Raw genomic sequence first — 18,993 nt, 5'->3', positions numbered from 1 at the left:
AGCACTGGGGAAATCCTGAAACAAAGGGAAGAGGAAAAGAGAGAGAATATGTGTGTGTATGTTTGTGTGTGTGAGAGACAGAGAGAATATGTTGGTGTCAGTCACTATCGGTATATCTACCTGGTGTCAGGAGTTCACCTGACTCACCACCAACCAAGATTTAGAAAGGATACTTACTCCACCATCACAGAGGACACAAAATGGGTGTTGTATTTAGGGGTCCTCTATGTTTTGTGCCAGCCATCACCACCTTCATCCCTTAGCCCCCCTTACCATCCTGCCCCAAATTCCTAAGTTATGACAATTCTGTGAGTGTGAGTTTATAATGAGATGTTGCTGGTGTATTTCATATAGGGTATTTGCACTGTTGTCTGTGCAAATCTAATTTTTTTTTTTTTTTTTTTTGAGACTGGCTCTCACTCTGTTGCCTGGGCTAGAGTATAGTTGCATCACTATAGCTCACTGCAACCTCACACTCCTGGGCTCAAGCAATACTCCTGCCTCAGCCTCCCAAGTAGCTGGGACTATAGGCACACACTACCACGCTTGGCTAATTTTTTGATTTTTCATAGGGATGGGGTCTCACTATGTTGCTCAGGCTGGTCTTAAACTCCTGGCCTCAAGTGATCCTCCCACCTTGGCCTCCCAAAGTGCTAGGATTACTGGCATGAGCCACCACTCCTGGCCATAAAAACAAATCTTATATAATCTGTTAACTATATAAAAACTTTACCTTGGTAGAAAAATCATAAAAATTAAGGAAAAAAAAAAAAAAAAAAACAAGGAAGGGGTTACAGCTTTAAAAGGAAAGTTGGATTCACCACACTGCTCACAGAAGTATACACAAAAGTATGTCTTCAACAGCCTAGCTCATAAGTGGAAATGATGAATGCCTAGGTAGAAGTCGTTGCTAGGAGGATTTTAAGTTTGGCATGTTCTGATTTCAATCTCAAATTGACAGTGCAATGTGGTTGCCAGGGTAGAAACCGCAGATTGAGGCAGGAAAATTGAACTGTGCAAGCAGTAGGTCTCTCCCAGACAGCGTGACCTTGGATACATGACTTAACCTCTGTGTGCCTCCGATCCTCTCATCTGTAAAAATGGAAATGTGACCTCACTTATTCTGGGGCTCCAAATAACATTTGTAATGCTCTTTGAATTTGTCAGAAAGAAAGACCCATTACACACCGAAGTCTACATCCCAAAGAGCATTACAAATGATCCTATTAAGTCAGTGGCCCGGAAATATGAAGATGTGTCAGGTACAGCATTTATTTACCTGCTTATTGTCCGCCGGAGTGTTTCCACTTGATTGGCATATGGATAATTGTCTAATTGGAACACACTCAATTGTAACCACCAAAGAATGTAATAGTGCATCTGTTTAATGCCACACTCTCAAATGTTACATTAAAATTATGCTGCAGTCAGCCAATCCAACCAAGAGACGCTTCTGATTAAGTTCTAGCTGCTTGTGAACTTCTGTAATTGAGGCACTTTGGTACTTAAAAATTCAAACTAGAAAGAATATTATAGAGTCTCATAAATTTCAAGTGAAAAGAAACAGAAAGGCTGACTTAAATTATCTAGTTGTGAACTATCTCAGTTTTTATAGGGCATCTAGTCAAATGAAGAATGACAGTTTTGAATCACCACTGTTTTGAATACATAAATATTAGATTACAAGTTTATATCTTATAAACAAAAGAAAGCATTAATTTTGTAGACTGCAGAAAACAGCCTAGGGGTGTTGATCTTATTTTTCTGCTGGTGATGGTTTTGTTCTTTTTTTGGTGGGACATGAGGAATAAATTACGTAATTATAAATCCCTTGCTTGGATTTCCTTAGCCTTTTAAGAAACATTCCTTTTCAGATTAAGGATATCTGAAACTGTGAAGTAATGAATTAAAATGCTTAAATGGAACTGCTATTTACCTCAGAAAGTTTTATATATGTCTAGAACAATAAATTACCCAGCAATAGAGCCTCAGGTTTCTTTTTGTTTTCTTGGGGGATTTTTGTTTGTTTGTTGTTGTTGTTTGTTTCTTTTGGTTTGGTTTGGTTTTGTGAATTTTTTTGGTGGTTTTTTGTTAGGTCATGGTTTAATCCCATAGAAGTGGGCATACACACTCTGGGAGGCCGAGGTGGGCGGATCGTTTGAGCTCAGGAGTTCGAGACCAGCCTGAGCAAGAGCGAGACCCCATCTCTACTAAAAATAGAAAGAAATTATATAGACAGCTAAAAATATATATAGAAAAAATTAACCGGGCATGGTGGCACATGCCTGTAGTCCCAGCTACTCGGGAGGCTGAGACAGGAGGATCCCTTGAGCTCAGGAGTTTGAGGTTGCTGTGAGCTAGGCTGACGCCACGGCACTCACTCTAGCCTGGGCAACAGAGTGAGACTCTGTCTCAAAAAAAAAAAAGAAGTGGGCATACACGCTGGGCTGGGTGAGGTGGCTCACACCCATAAATAATCCCAGCACTTGGAAAAGCCAAGAAGGGAGGATCTCTTGAGGACAGGAGTTCAAGACTAGCCTAGGCAAAAAATAGAAAACTTAGCCAGGTATGTTGGTACATGCCTGTATTCCTAGCTACTCAGAGGGCTGAGGCAAGTGGATCATTTAAACCCAGGAGTTCGAGGCTACAAGTGAGCTGTGATTGCACCATTGCACTCTAGCCTGGGTGATGGAGCAAGACTCTATCTCTTAAAAAACAAAACAAAGAGAAGTGGTGAAACAGGAGCAAACATTCATTCATCTAGCACCTAGTATGTGTTAGAAATAATCATTGACCCTATTATTGGGGGATGCAGTCTAGTTGAGGAGATAGATTATGAAATGTGATATATCATAGTAAGTGCTTTGGGAGCATAGACGGTAGATGAACTAACTTTGCTTGAATGATTAGAGAACATCTTTATTGAGAAAGAACCCAAGCCTACTGCATGTAATGGTGTCAGTTCTGCCCTGGACAAGGGCACTGGGCCAAAGGGTTAATTGGGAATGAAATCAAACCCCCACTCCACTGCCCAACCATGCACTCTGGTGAGTTGTGTCTACCTGGAGGATGGGCCTTTCAATTTCACAAAGGCATCATATGGGTCAGTGTTGGGCCGAAAGCAACATTTGAGGTGGGGCTTAGAATGAGTAGGAATCAGGCAGGCAGAATTCTCAACGGTAAGCTTGTCATAAGTCATGAAAGGACCTGGCGTGTCTGGGAAAGGATGAGAAGTTCAGTGGTTTGGATTTTTTCTATGGGGGTGGGTATTTTTAACAATGGGAGCACTTTAATCCTTGGGTGGCCAACTCTCTGAGAAGGGCAGGGGGGAAATTGCAGGGGGAACAGGCAGAATGCAGAGGAGAGGAGATGGTAGCCTTGACTATGCCAGCAAGGAGGGCATGGAGGTAGAGGAATAGGCAAAGAGGTCGTGAGGGTGACGCAAGGGCCAGGGCTGACTTCAGAGTTTTAACTCTGGACACCAGAGGAAGACGTTTAACTGTGTGTGTTTTGGGGGGAAGGGGTGCTAATAGCAAGTTAAGGGCCTAGGGGGTAGTAATAGAGCGGCAGAGCTATAAAGTCAGCTTTGAAAAACATCAGCGCATGAGACAGGCAGTGGAAGCCGTGGGCATGAGGAGCGTCACCTGGAGAGAGTAAGGGGTGAGAAAAAGAGAACCTGGAATACTAGTCGGCAATTAGAAAAGCGCTGGGGACTGTGGTGGGAACAGTTTGAGTAGAGTACTAGAGATGGAAATCGCGTTGTGGTAGACTGAAGATTAAAACAAGCATGTTTTTCATCCGCAGTTATACATTAGAATTACCTGTGAAAGTTTAAAAAAAAATTATCCATGCCTGGGTCCCTCCTCTCAATATTCTGGGTTAGTTAGTCTTCTGTGGGGCCCAGAAATCAGTATTTTTTTTTAAAAAGCTCCCCAGGTAATATTAATGGACAACCAGAATTAAGAACCACTGTTCTTGACTATTCTTTTAAGAAGTGTAAATAAACTCCCATAGCTAGCAAGCAGATGATGAGATGCTTAAAACAGGGAATCAGAGAAGTACAAAAATTTTTAAAGATGAAGAATCTTTATATTCTATTTGACCGGCAAAAAGTGTAAAGCTGAATAATGCTTTCAGTGTAGATACGGGCCACTGGTGGGTAGCTAGACAGGTGCAGCTGTCCTGCAGAGCAGCTTTGCCAAATTAGGTCCTTGACCCAAAAGAGTTCCACCACTGGACACGTATTCCAGGAAATTCTTCCACAGGCCCATGAGGCAGCATGCACTAGCACGTTCCGCTGCAGGCTTGTACAGAGTGGGAAGAATTGGAACAGTCTGACTGGCCTCACTGGGAGAATGAATTAGGTAAAACTGGGAGAACGTACCCCGTGGAGTATTATGCAGCCATCAGAAGCATGGATCTTAAAAACATAATACTTATTAAAATATAATAATATCACTTACATAAAAATGTATACAAAACAACTATATATATATATGAAAAAATATATTCAAATAAAAATATAGACACTAATCCATTAAAATGATTGCCTACACTTGAGAAGAAAGGGAGTAGTGACAGGAGAGAAGATGTTCATTTAAAAAGTGTGATTGCAAGGAAGGATGAGATAGGATGAGTCTTAAATGGGGTGGGGACAAGGGAGGGGCGTGTGTGTGTGTGTGTGTGCATGTGTGTTTTAACAGAAGGAAGAGTTGTAAATGTGTAGATGAGATAGAAGACTCCAATGGACTTCTCCCTCTTATTTATTCAGAGTATTGGTAATAACAGCAGAGGGTTTTGTCCAAGTAGTAGTCCTTTCTTTGTCCTTCCCCCAACCTCAAGTTCATTTGATTTTTTTCTCATTACTAAAGCAGTGTGTGCTTCTTACAGATATATCAGAAATATGTCAGAAAATTGAGAAGCAAAACTAACAGAAAGGTCCATAAGCCCATCCACCCAGAGACAGTATCTAAATCCTTTTCTGTGAATATTTTGCAAAATTAAATGAAACCTGTTTATAACCTGAACTTTGTTTTTGCTGAGCAGTGTATCATGAGCTTCCTCTGTGTCCAGAGGCATTTGTACAACTTCATTATTAATGTCTGCATAGTGTCCCCTTATACAGAGACACCGTTATTAATGTCCACTCCCCTTCTGTGGGATGTCCGCTATTTCTAAATTTTGCTACCTCAGCGCTGTGGTGAACAAACATAAGCTACCTTTCTTTGAAGACAATTTCCTATCCTTCATTTGGCTCATTTTAAAAGGAGGTTTAAAGATTGGATTTGAAATTATCTAATGAAGTAAAACTTTACTTGGCATCACCCAATTCAGAGCACCAGATCCCCTGGAAACTGTTCAGGGCACGTCATGAATGAGAATGAAGGCACAGGGTCATTCCCCACCGTTTGGACACAGTTTAGGTACTTGTCACTGTGCCCGAATGCAATACGGGCCCCCTGTTTTCTGTACTGTAATCAGTGATGTGCAATTGAATCACAGAGGCTGCTCAAGGAGCCAGTGTGGAACGTGTGCATCACCTCACAGGTAACTGTGGTATGCGCAGGTGGTGAACTCGGAGGCACTGAGCTTTTAGAAAATTACAGAGAAATCACTGTTTATGGTACGGGACCAAAAAATTTACACCCAGTACCAGAATGGGGCGCAGCACGCACAAGCCCAGGGGAAGGCACAGTGTGTTTTTCTGCATGCTTCCTAGCCTCCCAAGTCCCCCAAAACCAGTAGTTTTGGAGATTTAATTTAATCTTTCCAGTTGGTAAGTTTGAGCATGGGAAACCCAGTGCCAGTGTTTCTTCAGGCTTTGGTAGTTAGGAACTGGCCAGGCCGCTCTGCAGCCAGCTCGTCAGGGCCTGAAGAAGCAGCCTGGACGCTGAAGACAGATCCCTTCGTAGCAGGAATACACTAACATTTCCACAGCATCCGTGCGGCATTTGTCACGTGTGGTAGCGGGAGAAATGCATGTCTGTCTTTTCAAACTAGTCCTTTGTTGTCAAGAAGCTTGGAATAGACAGAGCTGTTTCCAGGGTCTGTTTTGAAGCTCTTGAATGTATTCTCCAGCCTGTGTATATATTAACATATAACCATGGCCCGAAAAATTAGTGCTGGGCAGCACTGTGCTTTTGGCAGACAGGGTAAGCCTTCACATGAGTTACAGCTGATAGGGCAAGGAAAGCTCAAGGCTTACAAAGATCCCTTCAGTGGCCCTGCTTAAAAATAGCAGCGTGGGCCATAGCTTAGTGTTTTGACAGCTTATATCAGCAGTTTTCTTGGCTGATATATTGATTGCAGTTTGGACTTCAGTCCTGCTGATCTAATAAAACATCACCGTCATAACAGGGAAAGTAAAAGGATCTTTTGTGGTCCCAGCCCCTTGGTGAAGCAGCTTTACAGAGCTACCGGAAAGCTAGCCCTACTATAATATGTAAAATGAAGTGACATTGGACAAGTTGACTAATTATATTTTTTATCATTTAATTTCTTCATCTATCAATATATTGTTTATTAACACTATTCTGCATAATTTTACAAATATGCATTTGTTCAAAGGAATATAATGGTGCCTTCGCAAATACTGAAACATGCTCTGTGCATGGGTATCACAAACGACCCAGTAGTGTGTCAAAGACTACAGTGCCCCTTACACTAACTGGGGAAAACACAAAGTCAACTGAAGTCTGGATCAAGCTTTAAGACATGTAAAAATCCTCTCCTCATAATGTTGCATGGATATTTTGGATATTTTCAAATCACCTCGCCTTCAATCCTGCTTATGCCAACTCTCCTTTAATTTCACAGCAATTGCTAACCATCCAGGAGGAGTTAAACAACAAAAAGTCAGAACTGGAACAAGCCAAGGAAGAGCAGTCCCACACACAAGCATTACTAAAAGTCCTCCAGGAACAAGTAAGTGCATTAAACTGCTCTGAATTATGAATCAATTCAGACACCCCGGTGCACACCTCCCTCGTGTGTCACCCACACAAACGTTACTGAAGGTGATCTGCCGTACAATTAGCCTGAACCGTGTCAAACCTCCTAGCAGCTTTGCTACGTGAAATTTATAATCTCATTTCCAGCATCACTGTCCTCACTCCTGTACCTATTTAGACTGCCCGAGCCTGCCAGTGTGTGTGAAAGTCTCTTCTAGAAGATAAATGAATTTTGATAAAGTTTTAAAACATTGGCAATGCAGATGTATTTCAAAATAAGCAGCTGGTTTCCTTTTAAGTCTAGCAGTGAGGAAAGTGAGCGTAGCATAACCCGTAGTACTCCTGCAGACATGTGAGCAGGGCCTGATTCATGGCAGCTTTAAAAAAATATCTTCCCTGTGCATCAGAGCACTTACCCAACCATGGCGAGCAACAGACCTTTTCTATGAAGTTTGTAAATCTGATCATTTCATTCCAGCTTTCTTTGATATGAAAGTGTGGCCTGACATTGATAAGTGGATTGCAAAGTATTGTCTTTCAGCAGGGCAAGGTCGATCACTCCACAGGTGACACAGTGCAATCTGAGCCTGCTATCTACATGGGAGGAGCCAGGAGGGCCTTTGAAATGCCTTCCTAGTTCTGGCCTTCACTCTGCTGCCAACAATGTGGTGAATGGTCATTAGAAAGAAAAAAAATGACATACAGTAACCCCAACCCTCTGTGGGTAATCAAGTGTAGGTTGTTTTAGATTTTTCACTCACACATAGCAGTGTAGGAGAAGGTTATTTATACGGTATAAATAATTTCAAAGGTCACATTTTAGAAAATATGAAGTAGGGAGAATGTGACCCGTCAGCTGTGACTAAGTCTCTTTATAAGTGATTCCTATTTTTTGTAATGGCTTGGGAATCAAGAAAATATCTTTTTATTTTCCCCTAAAAGTAGAATTGATTTTGAGGGAAAAGTGAAGATGTTAAATAGTTTGTAAACTTTTCTGGCTTTGGAGAAAAATGCTTTATTAAACTAATAATTATCTTTACATGATTTATGTAGATTCAGTAACTTCTACTGAGGCTATATCTGTATGATTTCAGATGTTAGATTGAACTGAAAAATCTAGTTGACTAAACTCACAATGACCTACTATCTAGGACACCTGAAATCACTGCCTTTCCCACATTTAGGTTATTAAAAGAGTCCCAGCAAAGTGGAGCTGAGTTGGTTCATATTTGCTCCCGATCAAACTGACATAGCTCTGAGCTTTTGTCGTTTTCTGCTCTCGCTCCTGGCCCCTGATTTTTTCCTTTAGATAGTTTTAACTGGAGTTGGGAGGGGTGAATTTCTCTTTTCTCTAAATGACTCAAATCCTTTACTTTGATTTGGAGTCCAAACCCCCGTCATAAAGATAAATTCCGAATTTTGCAGAAAGTATTGATACATTCTTGTTATGGCCTGCATTTTTAAAGAGCAAAGCACACACACAGGCATTGGCAAAACATTATACTTTAGTCTCCATTACTTAAAAAAAAATAAAAGGAGAATGTGAAGAGGGTTCAAAACAACTAAAATCATTAGAGACCTAGAAAATAAGACTGAGAAGGAAGCATTTTAAAATCTGCAGTACTAATTGCAGTGGGATGGCTTTTTCCAAGCAAGGCACCAAGAATATCTAGGTCTAAGGGGACCAGTGGTACACAGCAGCCAAATGTCCTTGGGTGCTATTGCCATTACCAAGCTGTTTGCCCGAGAGCCCCGCACCTGCTGCCCCTGGCAGTTCTTGCAAAGGGGACCATGCAATGTACACGTTCACTCCATCACCCTGCAGCCACCCACCCACACACTTACACTGAAAACCACACCTCTCCCCTCCTTGAGCATTGCCTCAGGAAGCGTTCTTTGGATTTGTGTAGAGTAACTACACGTGTAAACACTGTTGCAATTGCCTGCATAGGTATGGCCTAAACAAATGGCCACACACACAGGGAAAGATATACCCTTCTCTGAAGACTTGGAATTTTGCCATTCAAAGCGACTGCCTCTTGCTGGGAATCCTGACAGGCAAGGAAAGGTCTTGAGGACAGACCCTTCCCACCATTAGGCTCCGCTGCCTCCAGGGAAGGCCACTTCGCTCCCTCAGCTCCCCTCCCGGGGAGGCAGGACCATTCCCTAAGCTCTCCTGCCTTCCTGTTGGCTAAGACGCGGCTTCTCTAGGTCTCTACAGGCCCCACTGAGTCCTTCCTTTCATCGCCTTTACAGTGATGGTAGCTGCCCAAATCTGGAGCTTGTTCACAAGCCCGAGCCCCATCAGCCCTGCCTGGGGGAGAGCGGCAGCTGGAGGAGAGAAGGACAAGGAGCAGGCCAGGGAGGGCAAGGCGGAAGCCCACCTAGAGCTGCAGCTGCGAGGAGAGGGGGCTGCAGGCGGGAGGGGCTGCCCGCTAGTGCTGGCCGCAGAGAGCGGTGGCCTGAGCAGTGCCCGTGGACAGGAAGTGGGATGAGAGTAAATGGATGGCATAAAACGTGAGGGCGGAGTTAGAGGACAGCCTGGGGTAGGAAGAATGGAATTTATTTAACACATTACCTGCCATGTGAGTTGTATTTAACTCACGCTAGTTTTGAGCCCAGGGCCTCGTGAAGCATATGTAACTCCTACGTCTCTTCACCTTGGGAGCTGCAAGAACTAGTTTTGCAAGTTGCATATAACTCACGCACAGAAAACAATAAAAAATAACAAATTCCTCATTAAATTGGAAAGGACTGTTTTGTTCTTGAAGTTTTTATTCTATTTTTGTAATAAAACACAGTGGCCCCAAGGGATAAAAAAAAAAAAAAAAAAGTGTTTTTCTAGTGTGGCAGTCACTGTGTTAAAAGGGGGGAGGAGAGCAACTGGCACATTGCTGCTGGGAAACACGTGAAGGTGGAACTGCTGAAAAAGAATAAGGCCTTCTCCCGAGCCAGCCTGACCCTAACACACAGGGGCACAAGCTACAGGACCTGAGGTAGGGAGGGCGGAGCATTCGATGAAGAGGAAGATGAGGGACACCTACACAAGAAGCCTTAAGCTACGAAAAGATGGGTTTTTTGAAGTCGTTTTGTGCCCTGTGGTAACAAACGGTATTTGGATCACAGAGGCTCACCTTTTCCCTCTCATATGTGGCATGACCTGCCCACGCCCCCTTGCATTTGTTGTGTGTAGAACCATCAGTGACGTAGCCCTGAAGAACTGTGGGCAGATTTTTTTCCTTAAGTGGGAATGATGTGGAAATAGGCCAGCGAGCCTCTGGTCCATCACCAGCTGCCCGTCCTCAGTTTCTTCATGTCACAGCTCTTTGGCAGAACCCCTCTCTTGGCATGGAGAGGGTATGGCTTGCTGAGAGTTTAAGATTGGCTTAAAAAAACTAAAGAAGCTTTCATTTTAATATGCACAAATAGCCAGAAAGAACCAGTGTTCTGAATCAAATACATTGGTGGTATATGTGCATTTATTTTCTTCCAAATTTCACCTATTTATTTCCCACCATGAATACTTTATATTGGGTATAAAAAAAAAGATGACAGAGAAGCGACTGCTCCCTGAGCATAATAAGTCAGGAAGAAATACTGGCAAACAGCTGCGAGTCTAGCGCACCCTTTTCCTTTGCTCTCTGCCTCCAAATGTCTGTTTTGAGTCAGGATAGGATAAAGTGCCAATTAAAGGTTTCCTGAAATCTCCTGATAACTGATTACTCCTAAGCCCTCTGAGAGAGAGGAGAACTTTAAATGTGCACTGTTAAAAATTTTATTTGAGAAATAACTTTTCTTCTAATGCTCAGTGGCTAAGGAGATGTCTTCCCAACTCTTCCTCTACCAAGAAGCAACCATCTTCTCCTTTTAGGCCTCCAGAGAAATCAGTCATTCAAATATGTTCTCAAGGAGGCCATGTATAGTAGCACTGCAGCATGTTAAAAATAGCTGAAAATGCATCATTCACAAATAATCGTTAGTATAACATCATTTAGCTGATGGCAACTTGCAAACACTGCAGGGTTTAAATTAATAGCAATCCAACTAGGAAATGAAATCATTTATTATTCTTAAGAACCAATTTTATACATTTTATGCCTATGGAACTGCTTTCTAATCTTATTATTTAAAAAATAATGACCAAGACCCATTTATTTTTTGCCAGCCATCAAGCTTCATAAAATATTGGTCTCAAACTAGTTTCAATAAGGCTCATTAGAAATATGTGCTCCATCTGTTTTACCTCATTGGAAGTTTTATAAAATGCAACCTCAGATAAATCAGTCAACAAGATGATATACTTAACAGATACGCTTGCTTATTCATTTTTTTTTGTTTTGTTTTGTTTTTCCTTAAAATTTGCAGTTAAAAGGTACCAAGGAATTGGTCGAGACCAATGGGCACAGCCACGAGGATGCAAATGTAGGTACCACAAACCTGGTATTTGCTCTTTTTGCTTGATGTTGGCTAACACATGGGGATGTGGCATGTTAATTTACCGCATACAGGAAATAAGAAGCCCTGCCTCTCAGTAGCTTATGATTATTATATACAGTTTGGCAGTAAAATGTGGTTGACAGGCACTGCTATTGTTAGCTCAGTTTTTCAAATGTCAGTTTAGAAGTATTTGAGCTAATCCCCACCATCAAAAATTCTAATCTCAATGAGTTTGTTTGAACCCTTTCTATTCCCAAAGCTATAAATTAATGATGTGTTGGGGGAGGCAAATGGAGCGAGACCCGACGGAGTAATAGGTGGTATATTGCTTGTTTGTTTATTAAGTTTGCTGCCAATGAAGGTGTAATTAAATGTCTAACATGCTGAAAGGGTCTCTAGAGCAACCCCCTCCTCTCAGAATAGCTCTTGAAAGTAGACCTCTCTTCTGTTTCCGGCCCAGAATAGAGGCATCGTGCATCCATCTCCTTGGTAGAGCATCACGTATGATGGTACAAGAGCCCAGTTGGCACCATGACTTCTTCTCATGGTGTTCCTTGAACATCCAGTTGTCAGAAAGTAGACAAGTATTCTTTTTGCCTTGAAAGTTCTTTAGTCTCAGATGGAATATTATACCGTGTAGATGATTGTGTCTCCATATGTTTAATGGTTTTGTTTTTATCTTTTTTGTAATCTCTCTGATATCTGTATGTATTTGATTATTCTCATCACTGAAAATGCTTACCAAGCGGTTCTTTTCACATAACACAGAATTAGACATGGTAATGAATGCCTGATTACACGAGAGCTAGGAGAAATTATATATTTCATGTTCACTCTTGTTTTAATTATATACAACAGACAGCCTAATATTCAGAGTACCAAAAAAATCCCTCTTAATCATTACTGTGTCTACCCTGTAGATGTTTAACATATCGTGCTTATTGAGGACCTACTGTGTTCATGGTGCACCGTGAAGTTCTAGCGGGGTAGCCATGGGGGTTACAAGAAATATTAGTTGCCATCTGCCCTCAAGGAACTTATGACTGAGTTGAGGAAGCAAGAAACACGTGATGCTGTACGGGATGTGATGAGTGTACGTGAAAGGGAGGCAGCCGTGATGGGATGTAGTTTGAAATCCAGACTTTGCTGCTTAGTAGCTGTGTCATCTTAACAAGTTACTTAACCTCTCTGAGCCTCATTTTCCTCATGCGTAAAAAGAATGACAAAGCCTACATTAGAAACTTATCATAATACTGTAATGAGCTAAGGTGTTATTTTATGGTTTCTTTGTGCTGGATAATCAAGAAAGGCTTCCTGGATCTGTGGGACTTGGGTTTCACTTTGAAGAATGGATAGGATTGAGAAAGGAGAAAGCGGGGGGATGAAGCCATTCGTGCAGAACTCTCCTAGGCGATACTGTGACATAAAGAGAATTTGTCTTCCCATTCCAATACCGCATGACCAGCCTTTCCCTAAAACCCTTCTTCAGGACTCTGCCTTCCAGGGACACGTTGCTGCCACATTCTCAACCAGGACATCATGTCCACTCCACACACGGCCAGTCTCTCTGTGCTTTCAAGGAAGCTGCTGTCTAATCCAATAAGCTAGACAAAGTGGCAGTGTGCCCCGATGTCCTGGACTGTAAAATGGGGATGATATTTCCTACCTTTCCTTTCTTAAGGCTTATTGTGAGAAGCAAATGAGATAATGGATGTGGAAGCAGTTTGTAATTGTGAGGTCCTATCTGAGTGAAATGTTGTTATGGTGTCATGATTATAAACTCATCTGCTGAGTGGATTAAATTAGATGATACATGTAGGTCTAACACTGCATCTAGCCCATAGGCCCTTTTTTGAGAAATGTTAAAAGTCATTTATTATCCAGTGAAAAAAGTAAAGGGAGATAATCTCTAAGGGTATTTGTCCTTCTAAAGGAAAGTTTGTAACTTTTTAAGATACCTGTCTAGAGTGCATCACGTAGGCTTTGTAATCAACTCAGAGAAAGGACTGTTGGGAGACGGGGTTCTGGCCAAGTAGGAGAGAGAAGCAGCTCCTTGACCAGGGTGGGAAGACATTTGTGAAGTGGCAGAGCCCGACAGTCCTTGCCAGTCCAGCCCGCTGGGGGCCCTCCCTGGCCAGGCAGAGGGCTGGGCCGATTGTTACAATCACTGCCTATTTTGTCAGGGGTTTCCCGGTCGGTGAATTATTCACTTGTCCTTCTCTTTTCTGTCTGAACTTTGTCTCCTTCTGGCAGTTTCCCTAGTACCTCCACTAGGGTTACATGAAAGAAATAAACAAAAATCAATTATTTGACCCTGCATTAGGAGCTGTAGCAAAATATTTTGTGAAACTGTTTTTAAATGTCTGAAATGAAATCTCCATCTCATCTGAAGTCTCCATTCGCCCTGTGGTGGTCAAAAGAGACAAGTCTTTCAAACCAGACCAAGGGTTTGAGTCCATTTTGATCATGAATAGCCATGTGACCCAAGCAAGTTATGTGACCTTTCTGAACTTGACCTTCCACACTTGTAGTGTGGTAAGTGGATCCATGCACACAAACACCTGGCTGAGAGCACATACCCAACAAGTATGAATTCCCTCTTTACGCATCCATGGAATTTATTACAGCAGGCAGGACTTTGGCAGGATGAATTTTAATGCAGACCATGAGGTTTTAAGCCTCTGGTCCAGAGGCTATTAGCTGAGACGTATAGATTATTTTTCATTATAATTATTCACATCTGGAAGCAAGAATTTTATGCATTATCATTTGTTAATAATAATTATACGATGGACTGGTGCCAGCTTACCTGGGTGTTCTCGTGAGAGTTGACAATTTTTTTTTAAAACTAGTATATCTTATTACATTGAAAGTTTTGAAAGAGTATATTTGAAGCTTGCAAATTACAGAAAAGAATACAGAGGTAAAGGTAAGGAAAAATAACTTTTAGTATCTCATTACTCAGAGATAACCACCGTTAACATTTTATTGTAGTTTTATTCAGTCATGTGCATGTGTATAACCAGAGGAAAAACCCATAAATAAATGAATAAATAAGTACTATCATATTGTCTTCAGTTTTATAACTTTTTGATTTTTTCATTATATCATAAGTATTTTTCTTGTCACCAAATGTTCCTCAAAGACATGATTCTTAATGGCTGTATAATGTAAATATGAAATAATTAAACCACATGCCTTTGTGTTAGGCATTTAACTTTTCATTTTTATTATTATAAATAATGCTGTAATTAACATGTCCATAAATCTTGGTCACATTTCTCGTATTTGTTTCTGGAGGATCCTGTATATTAATAGCTGTGTCATGATGTCTGAATTGTTTGTCATTCAGAATGTCAGTGCAGCCATTGCACTCTTATGGTATCGATTACTTGGCCTGAAGGGGTCTACTAAAAGATATGTAGGGTCTTGCAATTTACGCCTTTGCCTTAGTCTCAAGAGTCATCTAACTAATGGTCTGTTACTATTTCTATCATTTCTGAGCACCAACAGCATCTGACCAACGCCTTGTCTAGCATTCTTGAGATCTCAAAACAGATACGCCTTTAAAAAGCCCAACCCTTGCCCCCTTATCACAAGATCTTCTGTGAGGTCATGCCTGTGAGAAAAGTTTTCTGAAAGCTAATTTAAAACTATTAGAGCCAGGAGCTGAAGTCAATTGCAAAGGCCTTGTTCTCCAAGAAAACTTGCCAGGCTCACACTGGCTGATTTTAAAAAGGTTTTTCTTTGTATTTGGAACTGGATATATTAAGGACACGGACAGTCCAACCACTTAAGTGTACCCAAGTCTAAAACTAGCCTTTATCCCAGTTTTTTAGAAGATTTCAGTTATTCCAGACCCAATTTCCTTTCCTAGAAAGCAAAGATGTACATTTTCTGTCTCAGAGACATCTCTATTTCTGAGCTGTCTTCTCATCCCTAGGACTGCTGAATAACTAGCTGGCCCCTGGTAATTACGTATAACAGATGTCAGCATCTTAAAAAAAAAAAAAAAAACAATGATAATCTGTCCTCATCTTACATCCTTTTTGATGACCCCCTTCCCAGCAGTATCACCACCTGCGATCCTTGTGTGTGTGTGTGGTAAGAGAGTGGAGGGAGAGGGGAAGGGAGCAATGTAAGAACACGAAGGAGGGATGAAGCAAAGTGGCAGCGCTTTAATGATAAAGCCATGAACTAATACTACAGTGTATAGAACAATTTGGTCTAAAAGGCTTCCATGAATTTTCTCTCCTCCCGTCCTTGTTTCTGTTGTAGGCAAATTGCTACCTCACATTCCTCTATTTGCACAATTCACGCTCCCACACGGGGGTTAAAGAAATCATTTGCGATCTGTACAGAGGTTTAATTGGTGATAACTGAAGGTTACTGATGTCAAATAGAACACCCTTCCCACCCAACAATAAAACAAAAACACAAAAGAAAAAAGACTCTTCAGTTTTTCACGTCACCTCTGTGAGAGAGTAAATCCTCAGAGCTGCCTTTAAATCTGTCACAGTAAAGATGTTAGGAGCGTATGAAAGAGATATGTGCGAAGAACATTCTTCAAGTTTAGCAGGCCGCGGCAGAAGGCTATCGTTAGCCATGGATTTTAATGATGTATGTGGGGGGCCTCCATGAGCACGCGTCCTCCGCCCGGTTTGAGGGTGGCTCTGCCCCTTCAGACAGGGAGGCCTGAGAGATAAGAATACGTACCAGTGGACCCCACTGGGCGGGAGAGAAAAAGAAAACCTCTACAGAAGAATGGGGCTATATCCTCAAAAGGGAAAAACAACCCAGGCTGTGTCCTTTCTTCCCATAGCGACTTGCTGCCTGGTCTTGGGGCCCCCAATCTTAAACTGGCAAGGAGGAGACACGACAGGAAGGGACGGTGTAAGGCTTCACACTCCCCCACCCCAGCCCATGGCTCTGTCAAAAGGAAAACGAGCCCCATCCCGCAAGGACAGAGCCTAGCAGACACTGCAGTGCGGGAGCAAAGCTGTCCGCGGCTCTTCCATCGCCCTCCGCACGTTCTTCTCATCCTCTCCTGCTGCTCTCGGCCTGCGCAGAACCCCGCATTTGTGTCCCCGAACAGCCTGGCGTCCCTGTTCTACTCAGTACACCCACCTGCGTTCACCGAGGGAGGCAGCAGAGTGCAGGTGTCAAAATCAGAGCCTGATTTCAATCCTTACTCTGCGGGTGGCTCTGAGCCACACACTGAACCCCTGCACCTCCATTTTTCCACCTCTGGAGTGAAGGTGATACTCACACCTACCTCGTGAGGTTACTGTGAGCCTTGCTTTGCAGCGCGGACGTGATCAGTATGTGTTAGACATTATTATTACTCCAGCCTTCTGTGTGCCCGACACTGTGCTAGGTTCTGAAGATCCACTGGTGGGTAATGAAGATGTGGTTTCTGCCCCACATGCAGCCGACTCCCTGTCCTGTGCCCTGCTGTCACCCAAATTTGCTAGTCCCGTTTCCTTCCACCCGGCCTCACTCTCTCCAGGTCAGCATCACTGTGGGAAAGATGGGCATGAGGTCACTTACTTGCATGTTTCCAGCAACGCTCTAGAGACAAGACCTTTAATGGAAGGACCGGTTCCCCGGGGGTGGAGGGAGAATCTGGTGGGAGTGGGGCACAGTGAGTGCTACACAGAGAGCTTTAAGACCTCCAAAAAGCTCAACTGGAAAATCAGTAGCCACTTTGTCTTTCTTTTAGGGAGAGTTGGACCCATGTCTGTAGATGCCTAAAGACTTTTCATGGACGAATATTTCCTTTACCCTGTAATATATTACCTGCTCACTTATTGAATGCTCACACCCAGATCTCAGTCTTTCCCTGCAGTTTCAGCTCCTGTAACATTCATTATTGCTTCTCTGCTGCTGATGCTTCCTTCCTACCTCTCCCCCACCCGCCCTCTACACCCCCGGCTCCCACACAGCTGCCATCTTCCCGCTGCTTCACCATGTGTTCTTCTGTGAATTAACCACATGCCCTGCCATTCGCTGTGAGACCCATAATTCCATCGGAAAAAGTCCACACAATCCCAATCCAACACTCTTGAAAAGGCCAAGAATTGGAAAGGGACCCTGCTAGGATACCCCCATCCCAGCGGGTGCAGAGCTGCAAGGAAGGATTAGAGAAAGAATTGTTGTCAAAACTGGGCAGAAGCTGGCTCCATGGGGAGTGCTCTTGTTTCTAGTCAACCCTCAAGACAAGTTTCCTAAGCAGGCACCTCTCTGCCAACTGACAGTGTGTTTCCACAGCTGGAGCCGGGGGCTGGAGTTTGTCCTTTTTGTGAGAGCAGGAGTTGGTGGTACCTGCGTGGCTGTTAGTGGATTTGGAGCATGTAACAGGATTAGCACATGTTTAATAAAGCCAACAGATTGAGTTTAGAGAAGTGAAAATTCTTCTTCCTCCAGGTCAGGTTAGAGAAAACAGGCAAAGAAAACAAATTTCAGTGCTGTGTGAAATGGTCTGACATGGACATGGATACCTGAACCATAAACCAAGATCTGAACAAAAGTTATTCATTTTGGAGACAGAATGTCCTTCCCCAGAAAGGTTCATGATAATCCTACCAGGTGCAAAAAGCAAAAGCAATTGTTTAGAGTGGAAGATTGGTAACTTTTATTAAGCCAACATAACATACGTATAAATACATGTAAATACTCTTGTCTTAAAAGTGCCATTTTCTTTTTGTGAGAAATGTGAAAATGAAGAAAAATATTCTTAAAAAATAACCGTCTGAAATCTCACCACTCAGAAATTAGTGTTTCCACTTCTTTGTATTTCCTCCATCTCTGTCTATTTGCAGGTATATACATTTTTACCAAATTTACAGCATATCATATGGACAGTTTTATACCCTATATTTTTTTCTTTCTAAACCATGAGCATTCCCTCATGTTATTAAATAGATTTTCTTAATGTTTTTATTGCTGTATAACATCCATATCTTCAGGTACATGTGATATTTTGATACAGTCATATATTGTATAATGATCAAATCAGGATAATTGGGATATCCATCACCTCAAGCATTTGTCTTTTCTTTATGATAGAAACATTTGAATTCTTCTCTTTTAGCTGTTATGAAATATACAATAGATTATTGTTAACTATAGGCACCCTAATGAACTAGCTAAATCATTCCTTCTATTATATCTAACTGTATTTTTGTGCCTATTAATCAACCTCTCTTAATCACCCCTCCCCACTACCCTTCCCAGACTCTAGTAATCACAAATCTACTCTCTGTCTTCATAAGGTCTACTTCTTTAGCTCCTGCGTACACAAGTAAGAACATGTGATATTTAACTTTCTGTGCCAGGCTTATTTCACTTAACATAAAGAACTTCGGTTCCCTCCATGTTGCTGCAAGTGATAGGATTTCATTCTTTCTTACAGCTGAGTATTTTCCATTGTGTGTATATATCACATTTTCTTTATCTATTCATCCATTGATGGACATTTATGTTGATTCCGTATTTTGGCTTTTGTTAATAGTGCTACAATAAACATGAGAGTGCCAGTATCTCTTTGATATATTGATTTCATTTCCTTTGAATATATACCAAGTAATAGTATTGCTAAATCATA

General features: G+C 42.0%; 1 protein-coding gene across 1 annotated transcript in view; it reads left to right on the top strand.

Annotated features, from left to right (window-relative positions):
* The window catches only part of ENOX1 (ecto-NOX disulfide-thiol exchanger 1), a 239,815-nt gene that overhangs the window by 177,574 nt on the left and 43,248 nt on the right, over positions 1-18,993 (top strand). Inside the window, exons 11-12 of the mRNA XM_069467218.1 lie at positions 6,817-6,924; positions 11,316-11,372. Of these exons, the coding sequence (XP_069323319.1) occupies positions 6,817-6,924; positions 11,316-11,372 (165 nt within the window). The remainder of the gene's footprint in view (positions 1-6,816; positions 6,925-11,315; positions 11,373-18,993) is intronic.

The sequence above is a fragment of the Eulemur rufifrons genome, chromosome 4 (assembly GCF_041146395.1).
Source record: "Eulemur rufifrons isolate Redbay chromosome 4, OSU_ERuf_1, whole genome shotgun sequence".
In the NCBI taxonomy this organism is placed as follows: domain Eukaryota; kingdom Metazoa; phylum Chordata; class Mammalia; order Primates; family Lemuridae; genus Eulemur; species Eulemur rufifrons.
This window is presented reverse-complemented; position numbering and strand designations above follow the sequence as displayed.